This window comes from Ochlerotatus camptorhynchus, unplaced genomic scaffold (genome assembly GCF_037179485.1).
Source record: "Ochlerotatus camptorhynchus isolate MF236.1 unplaced genomic scaffold, CSIRO-AGI_Acam_v1.1 ptg000220l, whole genome shotgun sequence".
Lineage (NCBI taxonomy): Eukaryota > Metazoa > Arthropoda > Insecta > Diptera > Culicidae > Ochlerotatus > Ochlerotatus camptorhynchus.
The window spans coordinates 615,618-636,914 of record NW_027040710.1 but is presented as its reverse complement, the minus strand read 5'-3'; the positions used below and the strand labels follow the sequence as shown (position 1 = coordinate 636,914).

Sequence of the window (21,297 nt, the reverse complement as noted above, 5' to 3'; positions counted from 1 at the left end):
TAAAAAATTATCACAATCGTAGAACAGGGATGGTCCATTAATTATGTCACGCAAATTTGGCCCATTTTCAACCCCCTCCCCCCTTTGTCACATTTTTTGTATGGACCTTAATTTTTTTTTTGTATGGCTCGTCACAGTTTTCAAAAAATCCCCCCCCCCCATAAATGTGTGACATAATTAATGGACGTACATCAACTATTAGTAAAATTTTTGTTTTCATAAATAATAATTATTGTTTCTAATGCAGAAAAATTGCTTTTAGTTCAAGAATCGTTTTTGATACACAAATTACATAAATACTGTTTGAAAAAAAAAAAAGTTCAACATTGTTTACTAAAACTTGATGTACTACGATTTTCGTCAAATTTAAAGCATAGATTACGTCATGTATCAGAATTTTTAGCAATTTTGGTAAGCTTTCAAATAAACATAACATTTTATGTCTCAGAAAATCCCGACGGTGCCAACTGGGATAAACCAGACGGTTTTGAGTGAGAGGCAGTTACGCTTGCCACTACACCACCAGCGCCGCTAACAATTCTGTGATATATCTTTTACGCTGTTTTTTTCCTTTTAATTCTACTACTATTGTATCACTTCCGCTTTATGTGATGTTTAGTGGAATTCGGAAAGGGTAAACTAAAATCGATTTATCAGTTGGCGTGGATTTGCTATGTTCCACAGTCTTAATGATTGCACTTAATTCAAAACCTCAAAAAATGGTCCCAAATCTCCATTAATTCAAGTTAGGGGCTGTCCATAAACTACGTAGACAATTTAGGGGGGGGGGGGTGACAATTATCCACGGCCCATACAATTTTTTTTTTTTTTTTTACGGACAATTGTTCAACCTGATGGCCCATTTATGATTCTATAACTCAGTGAAATTTTAAACATCAGAGAAAATACATCATGGACATAAAAAATATCCAAATTTTTCGACTTAAATAAATGTCTAGAACAAACTGCTTGCCTCAAAGTGGACAAAACGTGTTTGTCTTCGATGGAGAGAAAATTGTGTTCATTGTCCACAATAGAGCGGCACGTGTCTCCTATTGGAACCGTCAGTGATTGTGAGGCAAGTATAATCACACCCAAGTAACATTGCAAGGTTTATCAAGGCTTTAAAGCATTCTTCATGTATTTTCCGACTGAGCTAAGGGAGGAACTATGATGATAAGCTTAACTATGGGGCTGAAATCACCACCACCAGCCTTCTTCCATCAATCATCAACTGTCGATAGTGACGCTCACGATTCACGCTTAAGAAGTGTAGTGCAGCAACTAATAGGCATCTATTCTATACATGATTCCACTCATTGTTAAGCAATAAAATGATTGCAATACGTCAATAAAAACCATTATCCAATCGACAGCTCAGTATCACATGCCTCATCGACAAAGCTTTATAACCGCAACGATAAACGGGTCAGGTTTCGCATCAATCGCTCAAGGCCACACAAATCGCCAAAAATTGCCAACGAACGATTTCTCCTCGCTGCTGCTACTGCTGCTGCTAGCAGCAATGATTTGACTGATGAACACACATTTTCTGAATCCACCTACTCTGCCTCTGCTGCATCTCAATAATCTGCTGTCAGAAAGGCATCCGTAAAATCGTGACTCGTAACGCCTCATCTCAGAGGTGGTGGTTTGTTTCTTTCATTCCTCAAAAATTATACCATCGACCCCTGACTTATATGACCATCAGCCATTTTTTAAACTTTCTTTGAAGAATCATCCCTTTTGGCTGTCGCTAGCGATTGGACTGAGATCTTATCAGGTGCGGAAAAGAAAAAGATGCCATAACCAGCTGCGTGATGACAAATTACTTTTCGACCCACAGTTGACACTCATTCGTATTCATTTTCAACCAAATATCAATAACAGTTCAGTCCGATTGATTAATCATCTCTCTTACTTTCTGTTTCCTAATTCACTATTACCTACTTACCTACCTACCCTACCGATCACTTTCGCCTCTTTCTCCATTCTATTCTCCTATCTATGCCTTCGCTTGTTTCCTTTCTCTACTTGCAGGGATTCTCCTGCGCCGACCTGATGAATGCCGGCATGCGCCAGTCCGGAGTGTACTATCTGCAGATCCGTGGCACGACCTATTGGTTCCTGAAGGTCTTCTGCGAGCAGGAAATTGCCGACGGTGGATGGACTGTAATTAAGTTTTATTCTCATAATCTAAAGCCAATCAAATGGGAACCAAAAGACCCGCAGTTGATTCCAGACCAATGTGTTCGGACCCATTTAACGCCTCTTGTTTCTCTCTGTTTACCTTTTCTGTATCTTCCACTTTCCCATGGACCTTGGCATGGTGGGCAAATAGGTTATTCAACGACGCGATGACTTTGGAGAACCACGGGAAAACTTCAACCGCGACTGGGCCGACTACAAGAATGGCTTCGGCGATCCGGCAAAGGAATTCTGGCTCGGAAACGAAAATATCTACATGCTGACGAACAATGAGGACTACTCGCTCCGGGTCGAGCTGGAAGATTTCGAAGGAAACAAGAGGTTAGTTCTGGGTGTAAGCTTGAATCATTACCTATGTACATGTTCAATAAGAATAGTGTGATTAATATGAGTGCCAACCACCGCTCTCCAGTGGTACCCTTTTGGATGGTATGGATTATTTGTGCCTTGGCCAAAGGAATCTTGTGCGCAATGTGAATAGCTCCTCAGCTCCGTTGCTACCAGTTGACTCTCATCAGCCCGCGCTTGTAGTGTGTGACGAACCGATTGAAAAACAGCGACCTCTAAACTTTGCGGAATGCGATTTCTACTATCATCGATGTCGAAATGGGGGAAATTTTTTGATCCATTTTGAACGATTGGCTTGTTTCGAATGTTCCACGAATTCCGTTTACGGGATTTAAAACGCAATCGCAATGCTTGTCAACGGAAACTACGTCGTCAACGAACGCCTGGCAGCAAACGAAGTACCGGCCACTCTCTACAAATCTTACGTATTGCGTGTGCAAATGAGTCTGAGAAGAAATCTACGTGGTTTTCGACGCTTTGTTAACTCCAAACGGAAAAGTGCGATGATCCCAACGAACGTCTATCTGAACGAAACGACTACAGCGTCAACTACAGAGTCATGTCAGTTGTTCGCCAACCATTTTGCATTCGTATTCGCGACGAATCCCGTCTCAAACTTGGAAATCGATGAAGACACCCGTGATGTTCCCGTTGATTTTGTTGAGCTTGAACTATTTGCTGTAAATCAAGAAATGGTCTCATTGGCTGCAAATATAAGCTGAAACGTTCGTTTGTCCCTGGTCCTGACGGTTTGCCTGCAGTTATAATATATCGCTGTATTGCTGCTTTAGCACAACCGTCGAATAATATCTTCAATCGCTCACTTCAGCAAGCGATATTCCCTCGCATTTGAAAGCAATCGTTTATGACACCCATTTTCAAACGTGGCGATCGTCACAATGTTGTTAACTATCGGAGAATCACGAGTCTCTCAGTTGTCTCTGAAATTGTTTGAAATTTTATTGGGTGGAGCTATTTTCAATGCCACAAAAAGCTACATAATGTCTGTATCCACATTAATCCGGACACCTTCAAATCACTGTAACTTTTGAAATATTGCACGTTGGAGTGAAAAATTTCGCTGAGCTCGTTGGTGAAAAAGACTATGATTGGTGTTTACATTCCATGTTTAGTGTTCAAGATGGTGACGAATGAAAAACACGTGCGCGAGCGGATTCTGTACGGAAGTAATTCAAATCCTGACTTCTAGATAGAGCTGGAACTAGGGCCTAACAGCTTTTGTAAGGCTCGCCTACGCAAACCAACATCCTCATCAGGTAGGGAAAGACTTCCCTTATCCGATTGCGTGGGCGTGCCTTGAGTTCCTAGAAATCATCGATATAAGTCATTGTTTACAAAAGCTGTTACGCCCTAATTCCAGCTCTATCTAGACTTGTCAATACGGGAACTTGCAAAAAAAAAGAATTACCTAAATCCCCTGTTCACGGTGTGCTCAAATCATTTTCGGAACGCTTGATGGTCGAGAAGAAATCGAGAAGTGATAAAAACATTGGACGTGCTGATCCTGTCATGGACAACTACAAACAGAATTTGACAGCAAAATCATGGGCTTGACGTTCGTATTGCGAATATTTTACGAATTTTTCATGCGTTGTTATGGACGATGAAATTTATGTCCTGAAGGATTTCAAGCAGCTTCCACGGCTGGCTTTCTATTCTGCTATGGCCAAAAATACTATTGCTGAGTACTTCAGGACGAAGAAGTCATCGAAATTTCCCAAAAAAATATCTTATTTGGCCGAAAGAGTAAATCTTTCGTCACTACAGGCACAATCAACAACGAGATTTACCAGAAAGAGTGCCTGCAGAAGCGATTACTACCCTTCATCAAAAGCCACAAAGAAAACCCTTTGTTCTGGCCCGATTTGGCATCATTATGCAGAGTGGTACGAAGCAAATCAAGTGAATATTGTACCAAAAACTGCAAATTCCCCAAATTGTCCAGAGCTACGTCCAATCGAGAGATATTGGGCTCTGATGAAACAGAAGCTTTCTGGAAAGAAACAAGGAATCTCAAAGATATCAAACATTTCCAACGAATTTGGACAAGGACGTCGAAGTGCATAACGAATATGGAGGAAAAAGCATAAGTCAATGTTATTTATACCGACCTTAAGGCGGCGTTCGATAAAATTGGTCATAATATACTGCTACACAAGTTATCTCATCTTGGAGTTTCTATGCAATTGGTTTTTTGGTTGGAATCCTACCTTACAGAGGGTGTTCTTCGAGTGAAGATTAAGGGTCGTGTATCTTTGCCGTTTTCAAACAAGTCTGGAATTGCACAAGGTAGACCGTTGCTGTTTATTCTGTTCTTCAACGATGCTGCTTTGGTTCTGGGTGAAGGATTCAAGTTGGTCTATGCAGATGATTCAAAGCTGTACATTGTGGTGCGTACGCAAGAGAATTGTTGGCCTCTGCAAAACTCGCTGACTTTGTTTGCCGATTGGTGCCTGATTAGCCCCCAAAATTTTAACTCATTTAGTGAGAAACTGACTAGGCACAAACCATTTGAAGTTTATATGGGAATTACTATGGAGAAACCATAATTTCAGTTCGTATCTATATCAAAATTCACCAGTTCACTCTACTTAAGAAAATGATAGCTGAGCTTGTTGAAAATTTTCTCAGCTACAACTTTGTTAAAGACCATTTTTCGATCAAATGTAGGGAACACAAATTATTAAGGATTCAAGTCACTGATGTCTTTTGATTATGCTCAATCAACTGTTCAGCAGGCAACATTGGTGGTTATGGCACGTAGAATAGAGGACAAAAATCATGGCTACTATGTCACACTGCAGAGTACAGTGTTGCCCACAATACAGTTGCTTAATCTTGCCATAAGGTTATCAATCTCTTAAACAATTAATAATTATTTAATTTGACGTTTGGATGAAAAACAACTTTCTGCAAAGTTGTAGCTGATCAAAATTCCCATAAGAATAGCAATAGAACTTGTTAACAGTACAATATATAAAAAGGCTTGAAGACAATGAACAAAAAAAATTGTTCTTCCATGGTAATTTCCATATAAACTTCAAATGGTTTGTGCAAAGACAGTTTTTTATCAACTGAATTTAAACTTTCGCAGGCTAATCAAGACTCGATTTGAAACCGTTTGAACACTGTGGAGCGAAAATTTCAAATTTTGCATCAATCTAATCTATATCTATCTCTATCTCTATCATATGCACTTCAAATTGTCCAATAACGAGCTGGTTCGCGTTTGACAGAAAAGAAGTTCGTTTTCGCCCCCGTATTGTCTCCTCTTCCTCTTAGAGAGAAACAAACTGACTATTAGCGTGGAAAAATGTCAGATAATCACGTTTCAGCGCATGCCTACATCCAATTTGATTATCATATCGACGGCGATACTCTTACCAGAGTTACCAGTGTGACTGATCTGGGGGTTCAACTAGACTCAAAAATGGCTTTTGATTTACACCGTTCAGCGATCATATCGAAAGCAAGGCGACAGTTGGGCTTTTTCGGACCCACGTTGGAAGCAGGGCCCAACAAAGTCACTTTCAATCGCAAATCGTCAAGCGACTACGAAGCTGTCATCCATCACTTTCAATTGAAAGTCATTCTGTCTTCTCTTCTGGCAGATCCCCTTCAACATCAACAGAACCACTTTCGATCAGTTTTCATGCTGTTTGTTTTAGCTTGACTCGTGTTTATTTCGTCTTTCATTGTCAAATGAACTTACTTTAGCATTGAAGCGAAGCTCTTCTATCCAACTTCACGCAGTTTTTCTGACTTTTGTTGATTGGTTACTCGATTTATTTAAGTGCATGCGCATAGATCTGTGCACGTGCACGATCTTTGTCGGGTGGTTTGTTTAACCATCAATATAGGTTTTTTTTAATAGGAGTGATGTCTAGAGGCCGGAAATCGATGACCGACGCTATTTTGAAATCCAAGATGGCGGCTTCTGATTTCAGAAAAAGTGGAAAATACTGATGCCGACCCAATATGGGTATTTTTGTAATCTAGGGATCGAAAATTGATATGTGACACCATTTTGAAAACCAAGATGGCGGCTTCCAGTTTTTAAAAAAGTGGGAGATACTATCAAATACCCATATACATAGGTATTTTTTAATCGGGGTGACGTCTACAGGTTAAAAATCGATATCCGACGACGCCATTTCGACAACCAAGATGGTCGTTTCTGATTTCAGAAAAAAAAACTGGATATGACAGTGTTACGTCTAGAGATCGAAAATTAATATGCGACGCCATTTAAAGTTCAAAATGGCGGCTTCCGGTTTAAGAAAAAGTGGGAAATACTGTCAAATACCCATTAATATAGGTAAACGTCAGAGAAAGAAGTTAGATTGTGGCACCATCTTTGTGGAAGAGTTTTGAACTATTTGTTTATGTCAATAGATGGTCCTTATTATGATGGGAAATTTTGCCGAAGACACCAAGTCGCGGAATGCTTCGTTTCGGAGTTATTAATTTTGCTCCGCCAGGTTGCATTCCTGACCCAGTGTGCAATGTAAGCATTAGACATTTTAAGAAATTGCGCTTGGTGTTTTGCTTGCCTGCTGTTCTCTGTCGCCATATTGTCATTATGAAATGCCATTAGCCTTGGAATAAAATCCAAGAAATTTCAATAAAATAATGACTAAATTAGAGATCCGAAATGATTTCCAGTGTGCATTGGTATGAATTTATGTATTGAGATTTATTTTCTGTTAAATTAAGATGATTCCATCAAATTCATTTGATTTCTGAGACAATCTTTTTTGTTAACTTGAATTATTTTGGAGACGAATTTATTTAACGCTCACGATAAAATTTCAAGCGCATATGTTTTGGAACTTCTAAAAAGTCATATATTTTCTTTAAGATTATCACTAATGTCGCCATGAAACAAAATTGATTGCATGGTGATCTTGACATCAACACACAAACCTATTTTTACCGCTACAGATTTCCATTTGGAAAAAAAAGTTTCAGCAGAACAGAACAACAACAAGCTAATTTATGGCGGTTGCTTTAAAGCAAATAAAAATTAAATTGGATTTATAACTGATTTTAACCAAAGCGTAATAAAACTGCTTGAATACAATATTACTCTTAAAGAGGCTATGAGAACCTTTTGTAGAGTATGGGGCTTTCTGACAAAAGGTTTTAAGACAGCTTTATTGTGATTCTCAAACATGCTTTATAAACCTTATCAAGAGTGGTCCACTAAGCTGGAAGACGATCTTATAGCGGTTATCAAGAGGTTGTGGTGGAGCTATTAATTTTATTGACGGTTTTATAAAATTGATCACAATAACCACTAATAGAGTGCAATAAAACAAGACATGCTACTTGGGATGTCACCTCTCAAGTAACATTGCAGGCTTTATCGAGGTTTTATAGCAATCTACAAGTCTAAATCATGGTCTACAGAACCCTCATAAAGCCAAAATTGTTACTTGGGCTGGTGGTGGTGGGGAAGTTTTCACCGAACCATGTTTGGGAACAACCAACCAATCTCAGCGTGTATTCGTCCGTTTACGGCTGCTGTCGAATAGATTTTCGTGTTCAATAACCAACTGGACGTTTTGCAAATCGTTAGGTCTGTGTTAAGTTAGCTTTAATTTTATTCATTGTCAGATGAATTATTTTAAATACAAATTGTTGTTGGTGTACGGTATCACCCACCGCATAAATGGAGCGATTACTGTAGTCAATATTCCACAACAAATAAGCACGGAGGCAAAACGTTGATCGATCGTAATATATCTCTCTTCCCCCTCAGGTACGCACAATACTCCCATTTCAAGATCCATTCCGAGCAAGACTACTACAAACTGGAAATCGATGGCTACGAAGGCAACGCCGGTGACTCGCTGAACGATCCATGGTACGGTTCGAACAACAGTCCTTTCTCGACGTACAACCGGGACAACGATCGGAGCTCGCTGAACTGCGCCAGCATGCTTAAGGTATGACTATGCTGCTGATGACGAATGATGACGAATTTCTGTTTTAATGAGAACTTACCTACTCTAAACAGGGCGGCTGGTGGTGGAAGTCATGCGGTCGAGGCCTGAACGGTCTCTACCTGCACGATCCCCAGGATCTGACCGCTCGGCAGGGTATCGTTTGGTTCCGCTGGAGAGGCTGGGATTATACGCTCAAGAAGGCCACCATGATGATCAAACCCCGAGGACCGCAGGCAGCAGCACAACAGCAGATCGCGTCGGCGGCGACGACGTAATAGTAGAGTGTGCAATGGCTGTCTTCCATCGGTTCTTTCGCGCAAACTCAAGTTTTTGTACAAATCCTTTTTTTGTTTTCATTGTTTTTTTTTATTATTGTTTCACACAACCATTCCAAAATTCCGATAACGAAAGAAAGGTAACACGCATACGCATACACACATACATACATACAAACACAGGGAACATCCCCATACGAAATGTTATATTGAGGTCAGAGAGAGATCAGTTGCCCCCCACTCCCCCTGGAATCTGTAAATCTGGGGGCTTTCTGCCACCTGGAAAACCCATCATATTTAGTAAAGCATGTAAATTTATCCATTTCTTGCCCGTGCAGTGAATGGGTCTTACCCTTATCCATCCCCCCTTCCCCCGCCCATGCTTTTTCGTGTAATCCCCCTTGTTGTATATGTATTTTTATTTTACGTTTAATTTATTAAATTTAGTTGAAAGAGAGAGCGTGAGAGCGAAGAGAAAAAAAAACAAAAATCACCACTCTATTTAGCGAAATATCTTAGTCTTACTGTCTGGCGAACTGTGTCACACTGAGAGACCTATGTATAACGAGAAGGGAACGTTACATTTTTTGTCCCGCCATAGATTTTTTTTGTTTTATTTTGGAAAATAGGAATCCAACTGACCCCATACAGTAAGAAGAAGAAGAAGAGAGTACAACATAGACGACGACGACCACGGTTTGGAACTTTTTTTCAAAAACAAAAAAAATCATTGAACCAAGCGATATTTTTCTTTTCTTATCCTATAAACTCTGGCCTTTATACGCAGACGAAGAGAAGATATCTGATGACGAACTGAAAGAGATTGTTTAACGATAGTGTACCTATTTGTTTTTTTTTATTAGGTAAATTAATCATCCCTCATCCATATTTTTTTCGAATGTTTTATTTTTCTACGTACTTGTTTACATTGAGGGTGAAATTACCTATTTCTTGGTTTACTAAAATTCTTGGGATGCCCGAAGATCCCAGCTGGCCTGCGGAGTGTGTTGGTCGGAAATGTTAAATGCCTACCTAAGACTTAAATATCGCGAAAGATTTATGACCCACCACAAAGCCTTCGATCTTTTCGGGCTGCACATTGTAGTTTGACATTACGTCTAATGTCACGTGCGGCCGAACGCGCGTGGTGAATTGCAATGCATTCAACCACTCACCACCGATGGATCACTATGCGGTTACAATTCTGCGCGACCCGGAAAGGTCATCGTCTTCAATCTCGCCACCGGAATCACCGTCCTTTCTCGGTTTACCCATCCATGCAATATTGTACTAGCAGTCGTTACCTAATTCAGTGACCTCCTCCGTGCTACCAGGAGGACCATAATTCATTTCACCATGTAGCGTCGCGGGTTCGCTGAAATGCTATTTTTCAAAACCCTTTTCTTTTTTTTTACCCCGTGTTTCCCCCTAGCTGTCCTCTTTCGTTACAAAGCCTGTGTGGCAGGCATAATTCTAGAGTAAGCGGCCGGAAATTTTTATGTTGCTGCACCGTCGCCGTCGACGTTAGGAAATCATAATAATAAAGTACGCCCGCTCTGCTCCAGTGGTGGTGCGAGATTTCCCTCGTTTTAACTTTTATCACCTTCACCGTGCCTGCCCACACACCCTGTGTTTGGATGCTGAATGGAAAATTTGTATTTAAATACGATTGCAACTCAAGCAGTCTCTAGACTTTCAACAGTTGCAGCAATTGAGTCCGCTTAAACTAAACAATGTTTTTGTGGCGATTAAAAAACTGCCCGTGATGAATATCGACCCATTCGCAGAGCACCTCCGAGTGAAACAGATTACCCCAGGTCTAGCAAATTGTTTTTTTTTTAAAGCTATCGGTGAATGCAAATTGAGCCAAATAGCTTCTTCGTCAGCGGCGATATTAGCCTTGACAAAATACCAATAAACCCCCCTCATCAATCTTCATCAAAGTGAAAAGCTTAGAACCAACATAGCCAACGCAGAAACTCGTCCATCAAGAAAAATAAAACATTACATAAGAAGAAAAAAATCATCAGCATACAAGCATTCATGAGCACATTTTAAGAGCAAGAAAATAGATTCATTGGTACACCCGATCATAGTAATGGTAGAAAATCGCATAGCATTGTCACGTAGAAAATCAATCAAACACAATTGAAGAGATTCATACTTCCCTCCCCCAAAAAGCACACAATTTAAGTCGAAAACAATCATCAATTAATTGTAATTAAACTATTATCATACAAAAACAACATTACACACCCACATATACAAACCAGAAAACCTTCACATTCACACCAACACACACACAAAATATTATTCGAACGTATTTTTTTTTTAGTAAACCGAGACCATAATGTTAACGAAACACCTCTATAAACTCTGCTGCAGCCAGAAGTGCTGTTGTGTTCAGTGGTAGAAGCAGAGGGAAAGAGGGCAAGAGAGGCACAATCGGTAAAACAGAAACGGAAACGAGAAAAAAAAAATCATTATCAGAAAAAGCGACGGCGAAGAAAAATCCAATTGTAAATATCGTTTTAATTTAATAGTTGTTAGAATGTTTTTATATTGAAATAAAACAAATGTGAAAATAGTTGTAATGAAGTTGAGCGAGGTGCTTTGACTTATTTGTCCGAAATAATCCTAGGTTTACCGTATCCATCAGCTAAAGTTGAGGGCAGGCGAGCAGTTGCAGTTGGGGGATGTAACAGGAATGAAGAAGGGGAAGATTTTTTAGCAAATCAACTACATTTTTGTATGACAGAGAACCCATCACTTATCCACTTCAAAATCCGTTATTGCACCAGAAAGGTAGGTTATCAGTGTACTAGGTTCGTCTCTTAGCGTCTAGTTGAAGTCTCCCGTAGTCAGTCCCTGCTACAAAGCGCTTTTCCATCATCACTTCCTGTGCACTGTTAAGGCCCGCCCACATTAGATCCGTTTGCGTTGCATTGACGTAAATTTGACAGTTAGACAATAGATTTAGCTGTCACTTTGCCGCAACGCGTCCGATCCGGATCTAATGTGCGTGGGCCTTTACTGATGGAGCTACACTCTCCCCCCGAAGAGCGCGAGTAATACGTACCGCGTAAATCGAATTCGCGGAGCATATGGGATTTGACCTAATAGGGACAAACATGGAATATCTCGCGATCTTGGACATATAGAAGGTTACTGTCTTGGGCAAAGTTGTTCAGTGGATCAAGACCTAAAGGTTGGTCGACAGAAGTTCATAATTTTCTCACTACGCGGCAGCAGTGTGCATGAATTAATGATATCCTTGTTTTTGTGATATCTTGAAATCCTTGTCATCTAGGAAGTTGCTTTCTTCGGAATGTTCTCATTACGCGGCACTAGTTTGCATGAATTAGTGATATCCTTGTTTTGTCAGGCTTGATGGAGCCTCACTCGCGAGTTTGAAATGAGCCAGCTGGCCTGCGGAGCGTAGCATTTTTCTGAGGAGTAGAATTCTTCTTCTTCTTCTTCTTCGCATTTCAAGCTTATTGCATATCGCATATTAGCTTATTGCGTGCTCTCAACTTAGTGATCTAGATGCACTTCCACAGTTATTAATTGAGAGCTTCCGATGCCTGTACCATTTTTGCATTGGTATAATTGTGTGGCAAGTCCAATCATACTTTTATGCCCAGGGAAGTCGAGAAATTTTCCAACCCGAAAAATTCCTATACCGAACCGAGAATCGAACCCAGCCACCTCCAGCATGGTCTTGCTTTGTAGCTGCGCCTTTACCGACTGAGCTAAGGGAGGCCCCTTAATAATGAATAATGATCATTTAGTTTTCATGATTAGTAAACATTGCCCGCAGCTTGTGTCACTTTTTCTCGGGTGAGTGAACTCAAATCGGTGCACTCGTCCATTCCTGCCACTGTATTCTGCAGTGTGACATAGTAGCCATGATTTTTGTCCTCTATTCTACGCGCCGTAAACACCAATGTTGCCTGCTGAATAGTGAATTGAGCATAATCATAAGACATCAGTGACTTGAATCATTAATAATTTTTGTTCCTTAAATTTGATCGAAAAGTGGTGTTGAACAAAGTTGTAGCTGAGAAAATTTTCAACAAGCTTAGTTATTTTCTAAAGTAGAGTGAACTGGTGAATTTTGAGATAGATATGAAACGAAATTATGGTTTCTCCATAGTCTTCTTCTTCTTCTTCGCATTTCAAACTTATTGCATATCGCATATTAGCTTATTGCGTGCTCTCCACTTAGTTTTCTAGATACACTTCCACAGTTATTAATAATTGAGAGCTTTCGATGCCTATGCCATTTTTGCATTGATATGATTGTGTGGCAAGTCCAATCATGCTTCTATGCCCAGGGAAGTCGAGAAATTTTCCAACCCGAAAAATTCCTATACCGAACCGGGAATCGAACCCAGCCACCCCCAGCATGGTCTTGCTTTGTAGCTGCGCCTTTATCAACTGAGCTAAAGGAGGCCCCACATAAAGGGTGATACGGTCAAAATTTGGTCAATATCAACTTGACGTATTTCTTTCAATTTTGCATTTAAAAAACCTGAACACCCCTCATTTTGAAGGTGTGTGTGTGTGTAGAATGTTGCTCCTATTTTGATTTTGGAATTCACTCTTCAGTTGTCAAAATGCCGTCCAAGCAAGAAGAGCAGCGTATCAAAATTTTGCTCGCGCATCGCGAAAATCCGAGCTACTCACACGCAAAGTTGGCAAAATCGCTAAAAGTTGCCAAATCAACCGTTACAAATGTAATTAAAGTGTTTGGGGAACGTTTGTCGACAGCCAGGAAGTCTGGATCGGGGGGAAATCGAAAACCGGAAGCCGCTGAGACGACAAAGAGAGTTGCCGGTAGTTTCAAGCGAAACCCTAACCTCTCTCTCCGAGATGCCGCAAATAAGCTGGGTGTATCGTCTACAACCGTGCATCGAGCCAAAAAACGAGCCGGACTATCGATTTACAAGAAGGTAGTGACTCCAAATCGCGATGATAAACAAAATACGACGGGCAAAGCGCGATCCCGGAGGCTGTACACGACGATGCTGACGAAGTTTGACTGCGTGGTAATGGACGACGAAACCTACGTCAAAGCCGACTACAAGCAGCTTCCGGGACAGGAGTTTTATACGGCAAAAGGAAGGGGAAAGGTAGCAGATGTTTTCAAGCACATGAAACTGTCAAAGTTCGCAAAGAAATATCTGGTTTGGCAAGCCATCTGTACCTGTGGCTTGAAAAGCAGCATTTTCATAGCTTCCGGGACTGTCAACCAAGAAATTTACGTGAAAGAGTGTTTGAATAAACGTCTGCTGCCTTTCCTGAAGAAACACGGTTGTTCCGTACTGTTTTGGCCGGATTTGGCATCTTGCCATTACGGTAAAAAGGCCATGGAGTGGTACGCCGCCAACAACGTGCAGGTGGTTCCCAAGGACAAGAACCCTCCCAACACGCCAGAGCTCCGCCCAATTGAGAAATACTGGGCTATTGTCAAGCGGAACCTAAAGAAGACCAAAAAAACTGCTAAGGGCGAGCAGCAGTTCAAGGCAAACTGGCTTTCTGCGGCGAAGAAGGTGGACAAGGTGGCTGTACAAAATCTGATGGCAGGGGTCAAGCGTAAGGCCCGGCAATTCGGATTTGGAAAAGCGGAAGCCTAACTGAATATTTTTCCTGAATTTTATACTAATTGAACTTTAAAAAGAAATTTAATTTGATTTTTTAAATAAACGATTTCACCGATTTACACGCGTTTTCCCTTGACCAAATTTTGACCGTATCACCCTTTAGTAATTCATAGTAATTCCCATATAAACTTCAAATGGTTTGTGTCAAGTCAGTTTCTCACTAAATGAGTTCAAATTTTGGGAGGCTAATCAGGGCCCAATTTGGAACCGTTTGAGCACTGTGGAGTGCCCGTATCCGAATTGACGGGCCTTTCATTTAACTCCTGCCATACGATTCTGTGCAGCCACCTCGTCCACTTTGTTCGCCACTGAACGCCAGTTTGTCTTAAATTGCTTCACGCCCCAACAACAACTTCTTCAGGTTCCACTTGACGATGTCGCAATATTTTTCGATTGGGCGGATTAGGAGGGTTTTTGTCTGTGGGAAACACCTGCACATTATAGGTGGCATACCAATCCATGGTCTTTTTCCGCAAAAACAGGATGCCAAACCCGTCCAAACAGCATTCCCTTGTTGATGGTTGCAATAAAATTTCCGCTTTTCAAGCCACAGGTACAGATAACCACCTGAATCCTGATGAATGCGGGCATCTTAGTGGAATACCTGTATAAAGATAGCGAAAGAGAAGGATTAATAGTTTCCATTTCATTCCACTACCTTATTTGATTATCCTTCACAGATACGCGTATTTCGTCTACAATGTGGAGACTTCTTCGCGTATCTGTCAAGGATAAGCAAATAATTTAGTGGAATTTAATGGAAATTACTAATCCATCTCTCTTTCTCTCCCTCTGTATACAGATAACCTGCTAAACCAGTTATTTATTAGCTATCAGATTAATATTTTTGGAAAGCTCTCTTCTGAATTATTTTCCAACTTCGCATATTTAATTGTAATCCTCCTTTAAGCACCCCCTTCACCCCCTAAACATTGCTCCATTATGCTCCGGATTAGTTTCCCAAAAAACTTCATGAAATTATCTTTAGAATGCACTTGGAATTTTCATCTGAAGGAGTTCTGCTTCTCATAAATTTTCTATGAGTTTTCATTTAAATTTGCTTTGAATTCAATTCAGGGTTTTCACTTGATGATTTCTCGAAGATTTTTTTCCCAGAATTACTTTGGAATTAGGTACTTAGAAATTATACCAAAATTTCATGAGCCTCAAAAACTGTGCAAGGAATTTGACTCCATATTCTTAAAAATGTCTGGAAGTATGAGCATGAACATGAACATGATTGACCGCCCACGGTTGCCACTCTTTTATTGCCAGATCAGCTGTAATTACACAGTGAACCAATAGACGATGCTTGGGGGGACTAGAATTCATCCTCAATGTGTAAAAACTGGTGCTCTCAAACTAGGCCGGCGGAGCCCGAACGCAGGTCTTTGAAAGGATTTGGTAGGAATGTGTTGACGTGACACTCGCTTTAATGGAAACCAAGGAGTGTTCTACGAAGAATCACTGGGATATTGGGTAAGAGGGTTGGGTGTGCAGCAGGGTTCGTTTTGATAAACGATATGCTGTATTGATATCATATAACGCGAAGCAGCTTGGGATTCAACCAAGGTTGCAAAAACTCATTTCAGCTAAAACAATGTTTTTTTTTATTATGGAATAATTAGATGCTATGATCATATTTTGAATAGGTAAGCTACAAAAAGTGGTTGCAAAGAATGTGTTTGACATATTAAACCTGTTTATTTCACTTCATGAGAGTCACAATCAGCGATTTTTCACACACTCACTCTCTCACTCACTCACTCACTCAGCGATCAGCAAATCGCTGATTGTGACTCATAGAAAGCAACATTTACAGGTTTTATGTTTCAATCGCATACTTTGTAACCTCTTCTTGTAAGTTACAAGTAAAACATGTCATCATTCCATCTTTTGGTTTTATTATTCCAAAAAACATTATTTTAGCTGAAATGAGTATTTGCAACCCTGGATTCAACCCAAGGTCTTCTGTTCAGTAAGCGTTTTTTAACAACTAGGCAAACGAGCTCCCTTTTAATCATCGAGTTGCTGTTATTACCATGTAGTCATATTAACAAATAAAACGATTTACGAATCTTGAATGTGGATGGGCCTGAGATTAGACTCATGATGTTCTGCTCAGTATGCAAAAATGGTCACTCTAAGGCCACCGAGTCCCTCATATCACATAATACCGTTTGTTCGCGCGGTGATGATCTCCGGGGTCGTGTGCTTGACGATTTAAATGTTTACTTCGCAGATTTGGTAACGTGTTGATTAGACGATTTTTTGGTGGCTTCGGTAGTGCGGTGCTGACTCTCGCTTTAGGATAGTAACCAATCTTGTTAGCTCGATGGTTCAATAGACTGTATGCTGAAATTTCCTCTGGACATAGATTGCAACGGGTGGATCTTCGGACCAATTGCTGCTAAGACGTTGTTGCTTCAACGTGAATGTTGGTGTACGGGATAAACTTATTAAACTTATTAAATTGAATTTATGTAAGAATAAGCAACTTGCCTGGAGCGGCGGCCCTCGTGGCCTCCGCGGACGCCCTCTGGCATCGATGATCTCCTGCTAATGATGACGTTTCGATGATTCCTGATAGGTAGACTTCCCTCTTGACTGCTAAGGTTCGATTTGGCTCCCCGATGATATGATCGATCAGGTGAACTGGCCAAGTTCACTGACGACCACTTCGTTGAACCAGGGTTTGAAGTGTACATCTTCTTGCCCGGAATGCAGTTGTTATTTGGAGGTACCTCGGAAGTGTCAAAATAGGACGGGATTTAGCATTGGCTCTGACATTGCACTGCTGTGCAATGTAGGCGTTCGGTGCCACTGTGATTTCGATTGAAATCAGGCAGGAACTGAATGGACACAAAATGCACCACACATGCAACATGGAACTAACACCGGACAACACAGATTACCTTATCTGGTCAGAGACAACACGAAATTCAGTGAGTAGCTTGAGTCGTCCAAATTGAATAGGGAATGGGGGAGTCGTGACTGTGAAGAAAATAGGCGGTCAACTTTTTGAAATTTTAAGAAATTCATAACTTAACTGGTTAGCGGAGGCCTCTCAGCCTCCTCCGTTGGAGGAGTCCTAGTTCTCCTCAGCTGCTAAAGCAAGATTGTCTCGTATCGGTAGAATGCATACTTTTGAAATTGCTCTGCGATAGCTACCGTCCTTGGTTTGCACCGTCACGACTCGAACGTTCCCATCTGCTCCTGTGTGAACTTCGGTTACACGCGCTAGTGGCCACTTGAGTGGCGGAAGGTTTTCATCCTTTAGAACAACCATCGTCCCAACAGCGATGTTGTCTCTTCGTTTTGTCCACTTCGTTCGATTGTATAGGTCTGATAGGTATTGTGTAGACCATTTCTTCCATATGCCTTGCATGAGGTGTTGTATTCGCTGCCATGTTGATAGCCGATTCTCTGGAATTCCATCCACGTCAGCTTCCAAAAGTGCAATTAGAGGTCGTTGAATTAGAAAGTGTCCTGGTGTCAATACCTCAAAGTCTTCAGGATCATTGCTGAGCGGTGTCAACGGTCTAGAGTTCAATACTGCTTCGATCTGTACGAGAATCGTTTGCATTTCGTCGTACACGAGAGTTCGAACGCCGATGCTTCGCTTGAACAAGGTTTTGAAGGACTTGACTGCTGATTCCCACAGTCCTCCAAAGTAAGGTGATCGTGCAGGGATTTACAACAGAATTCTGAAAGTCCCTTGACTTAATCAAATTGTGAACCTCAGCGATTTCTCGTCTTGCACCAACTCAATGCAAAAATCGCATAAGCAGCGGATTAGAATCCTTTCAGTGATCAGCTGTTTCGTATATGGGTCAAGGTCATACCACATCAACAGCAACAGCAGTACAACAGTATGCAAGGAAAGTGAATCTGGTTGAACGATCCCACTTCCAACAGGAGAACAATAGTGTAGATTTTGTACAAATTTTTTATGTGTCTATTATATAAGGAAGAATTAGCATAGCAAAACGAAATTAAAGATTAGGCACCTAGAAACTAGAGTAGTGTAGTTGAAATCAGAATGTTTCAAGGCGGTCGACATATGTTCGAGCGAGACAAGTAGAGAAATATCGATGCATGTGCATCCCTAGTAACGGAACATTTTCTCTCTACTTCTCTCACGGGCCGAAGTGGCAGTATGCTCACACTACCAGTATCTGATCTCCCTCGATCACCGGTCAGCTGTGTAGTACATAAAGCAGTAGATCTTTTAGAGTAAAATAAACCGTAGCGGAGTAAATACTTCGTTTTCGTTCCCTTTTTAAATAAACTTATTATCAGTTTAGTGTTCGCGTTAAATAAAGTGTACTTTGTTTTGTGAAATGAAATTAAGTGTTGTGTCCGAGTTGTTGTAACAATTCAAACAATTGAACAAACGATTTGATATTTATGCATTGCCTAGGCTGTCATAACAAGCTATGACAGACGTGACAATTGTTTAAGCCTTGGTTAAGCATGCTATTGAAGTTAAATTACGTTCTTGAAAGTAGTCAATAATGTATCCCAACATTCATTAAGGGGTTACGCCACCCTAGGATTTTCAAAAAATCGATTTTTTTTTACAGAATCTCAACGTGGAAGGCATGCTCTATGGTGCTGGGATTGCGGATTGAAGGTTTGTTATCTTCAACTATATATATTCCCTTACTTTTGCCAAAAATCTGTACCTCAAACTTCAACCGCGTTTTTTTTTCGATACAACATTTCTCTCCGCGGCCCACACGATAGCATTTGCAATTTGGACTCAATTTGATCTTGACTTTGACGATTGCATTCTCTGATTAATTATCTAGAGAAGTATATACGAACTTTTCAATTGATCAAAAAATGCAATTGTGGTAAACAATTTTAGAAACAAATTTCAGGCGAAAAAACTGATTTTTTGCAAAACAAGTCCCATTTGCGTAAAATTCAAAAAAATTTCATCTCTGTATGTACTTCTCTAGGTATTCTGATATAAAATAAGAAAAACCACTCGTTTTTGTTCTAGGTTCATATTTACGACGAAGAAAGTGTGGGCCGCGTAACACTACACGGGAAGCAGTGCCAGGAACTCGCAGTGCTGCCAACTGCCACACATGGTTTCCCCTTATGAAAAAATACTGTAAGCACCCCTAATTATGTGTACTATAAGCCCATATAGGTTAATTTAGTATGTGACTTTATTAAATAACAAAAAAAAATTAATGAAGTTGGTGCATTTTTCTGTATTCTAGGGTGGCGTAACCCCTTAAACATTCCGAAGCGTTCCGCCCAAGATCTATCAGTTACGATTTTCTACAATATTAGCCTGGAATCAATCGTAATGTCTTTTCCCCACAATTTACCCAGTGAAGCTTATCCAAAAGTATCCCTTCTTTCAAGAAGTTATCATTTTAATTCTTAATTTAATTTAAATTAACTTCTCAATTCAACAGGCATCGTGACTACTTCTCAGAGTATTGTCACTATTAACAAGGTATTCTTTGGTGCGACCAATGGAAATATTTACCTTATTTGACAAAACCCAGGTAATCATGACGTTTGAATATTGAAAACAATTTGAATGAAGAAAAGAGACCTACTGCTGTCATGATTACCTGAGATTTGTCAAATAATGTAAATATTTACACCGATTTCATCCAAGAATAGCATCAAGTAACAAAGACTAAAATGTGTTCCATTGATTACTGAAAAATCCTGTTCCTTTAGTTGTCAAGACTAGGGTTCGGAGATAGATCTTATACCAGTAACGCACCACGAAAAGGTGATCTACCAGCGTTACTGGTTTCTTGAAAATGTCCGAAATTATTATAACTTTTAAGTCCAGAAACATGGTTACTAAAATCACTATTTTTGCCAGCATTGATCGCCACCAGCGCTGAAATCTGATCCTGATTTGCCTTCCAAAATAATCTCATTTGATTAGAAACTGACTGTGCCCAACCCATATAAATGATAGTTTGTATGTAAATCACTATGGGAGAACCAAACATCTTTATCTTTATGGGAGAACCAAACATTCATATTTTTCTAAAAGCCTAATATCATATGTCTGCAATATTTTTGAATTCTGAATCTGATATTCTTTAGCATATCGGGAAAATTTCTTGATAAAATTGCAATATTATATTGAAATGAGCCGTTCTCAGATTATTTCATGGGTGATGAGCATATATTTGATTTACTATATATGCTAGACCTTCACTAACTGAAAAAAAAACTCTCAACTGAAAGTTTGCTAGCTGAAACAAGTTTCAATTGAAGAAGGGGCAGAAGTGTGACTCAGTGAAACCCGGGGTGGATGCTTCAACCCACCGGTGGAAACTAACGATTTTAAATTGGCTCACTACTTGACTAGCCTATTGGTCCCAAGCAAATCGATTAACCCACCCCATTCTAGTCAAAATTCTAGTACTACACAATGTTTGTTTTGATTCACTATGAAAGTTTGACAGATAAAATGAGGGGTTCGTGGATTTTCCTATGTTTCGAGGGGTGCATCGATCAGGAAATAGGAAAATCCACGAACCCCTCTTTTATCTGTCAAACTTTCATAGCGAATCAAAACAAACATAGTGTAGTCGAAATTCTAGGCTAGAATGGGAAACGTTAATCAATTTGCTTGGGACCAATAGGCTAGTCAAGTAGTGAGCCAATTTAAAATCCGTAGTATCCACCGGTTGGTTCAACCCCCTAACTGTCAACCATTTGTGTTCACTGCAAACAGGCTACTCATCATTTAAACGGTGGTATTTAAACAATTTTTTGTCATTTATCAATCTTTTTGAAGTCATGCTAAAGGTAAAAAAAAAGTTACCTCTCCTA

At 40.2% G+C, this 21,297-nt stretch overlaps 1 protein-coding gene across 1 annotated transcript in view; it reads left to right on the top strand.

The window, feature by feature from the left end:
• The window catches only part of LOC135703723 (angiopoietin-2), a 390,934-nt gene extending 381,934 nt beyond the window's left edge, over positions 1–9,000 (top strand). Inside the window, exons 5-8 of the mRNA XM_065225018.1 lie at positions 2,041–2,172; positions 2,342–2,529; positions 8,342–8,528; positions 8,600–9,000. Of these exons, the coding sequence (XP_065081090.1) occupies positions 2,041–2,172; positions 2,342–2,529; positions 8,342–8,528; positions 8,600–8,803 (711 nt within the window). The 3' untranslated portion in view covers positions 8,804–9,000. The remainder of the gene's footprint in view (positions 1–2,040; positions 2,173–2,341; positions 2,530–8,341; positions 8,529–8,599) is intronic.
• Positions 9,001–21,297: the final 12,297 nt, after the last annotated feature.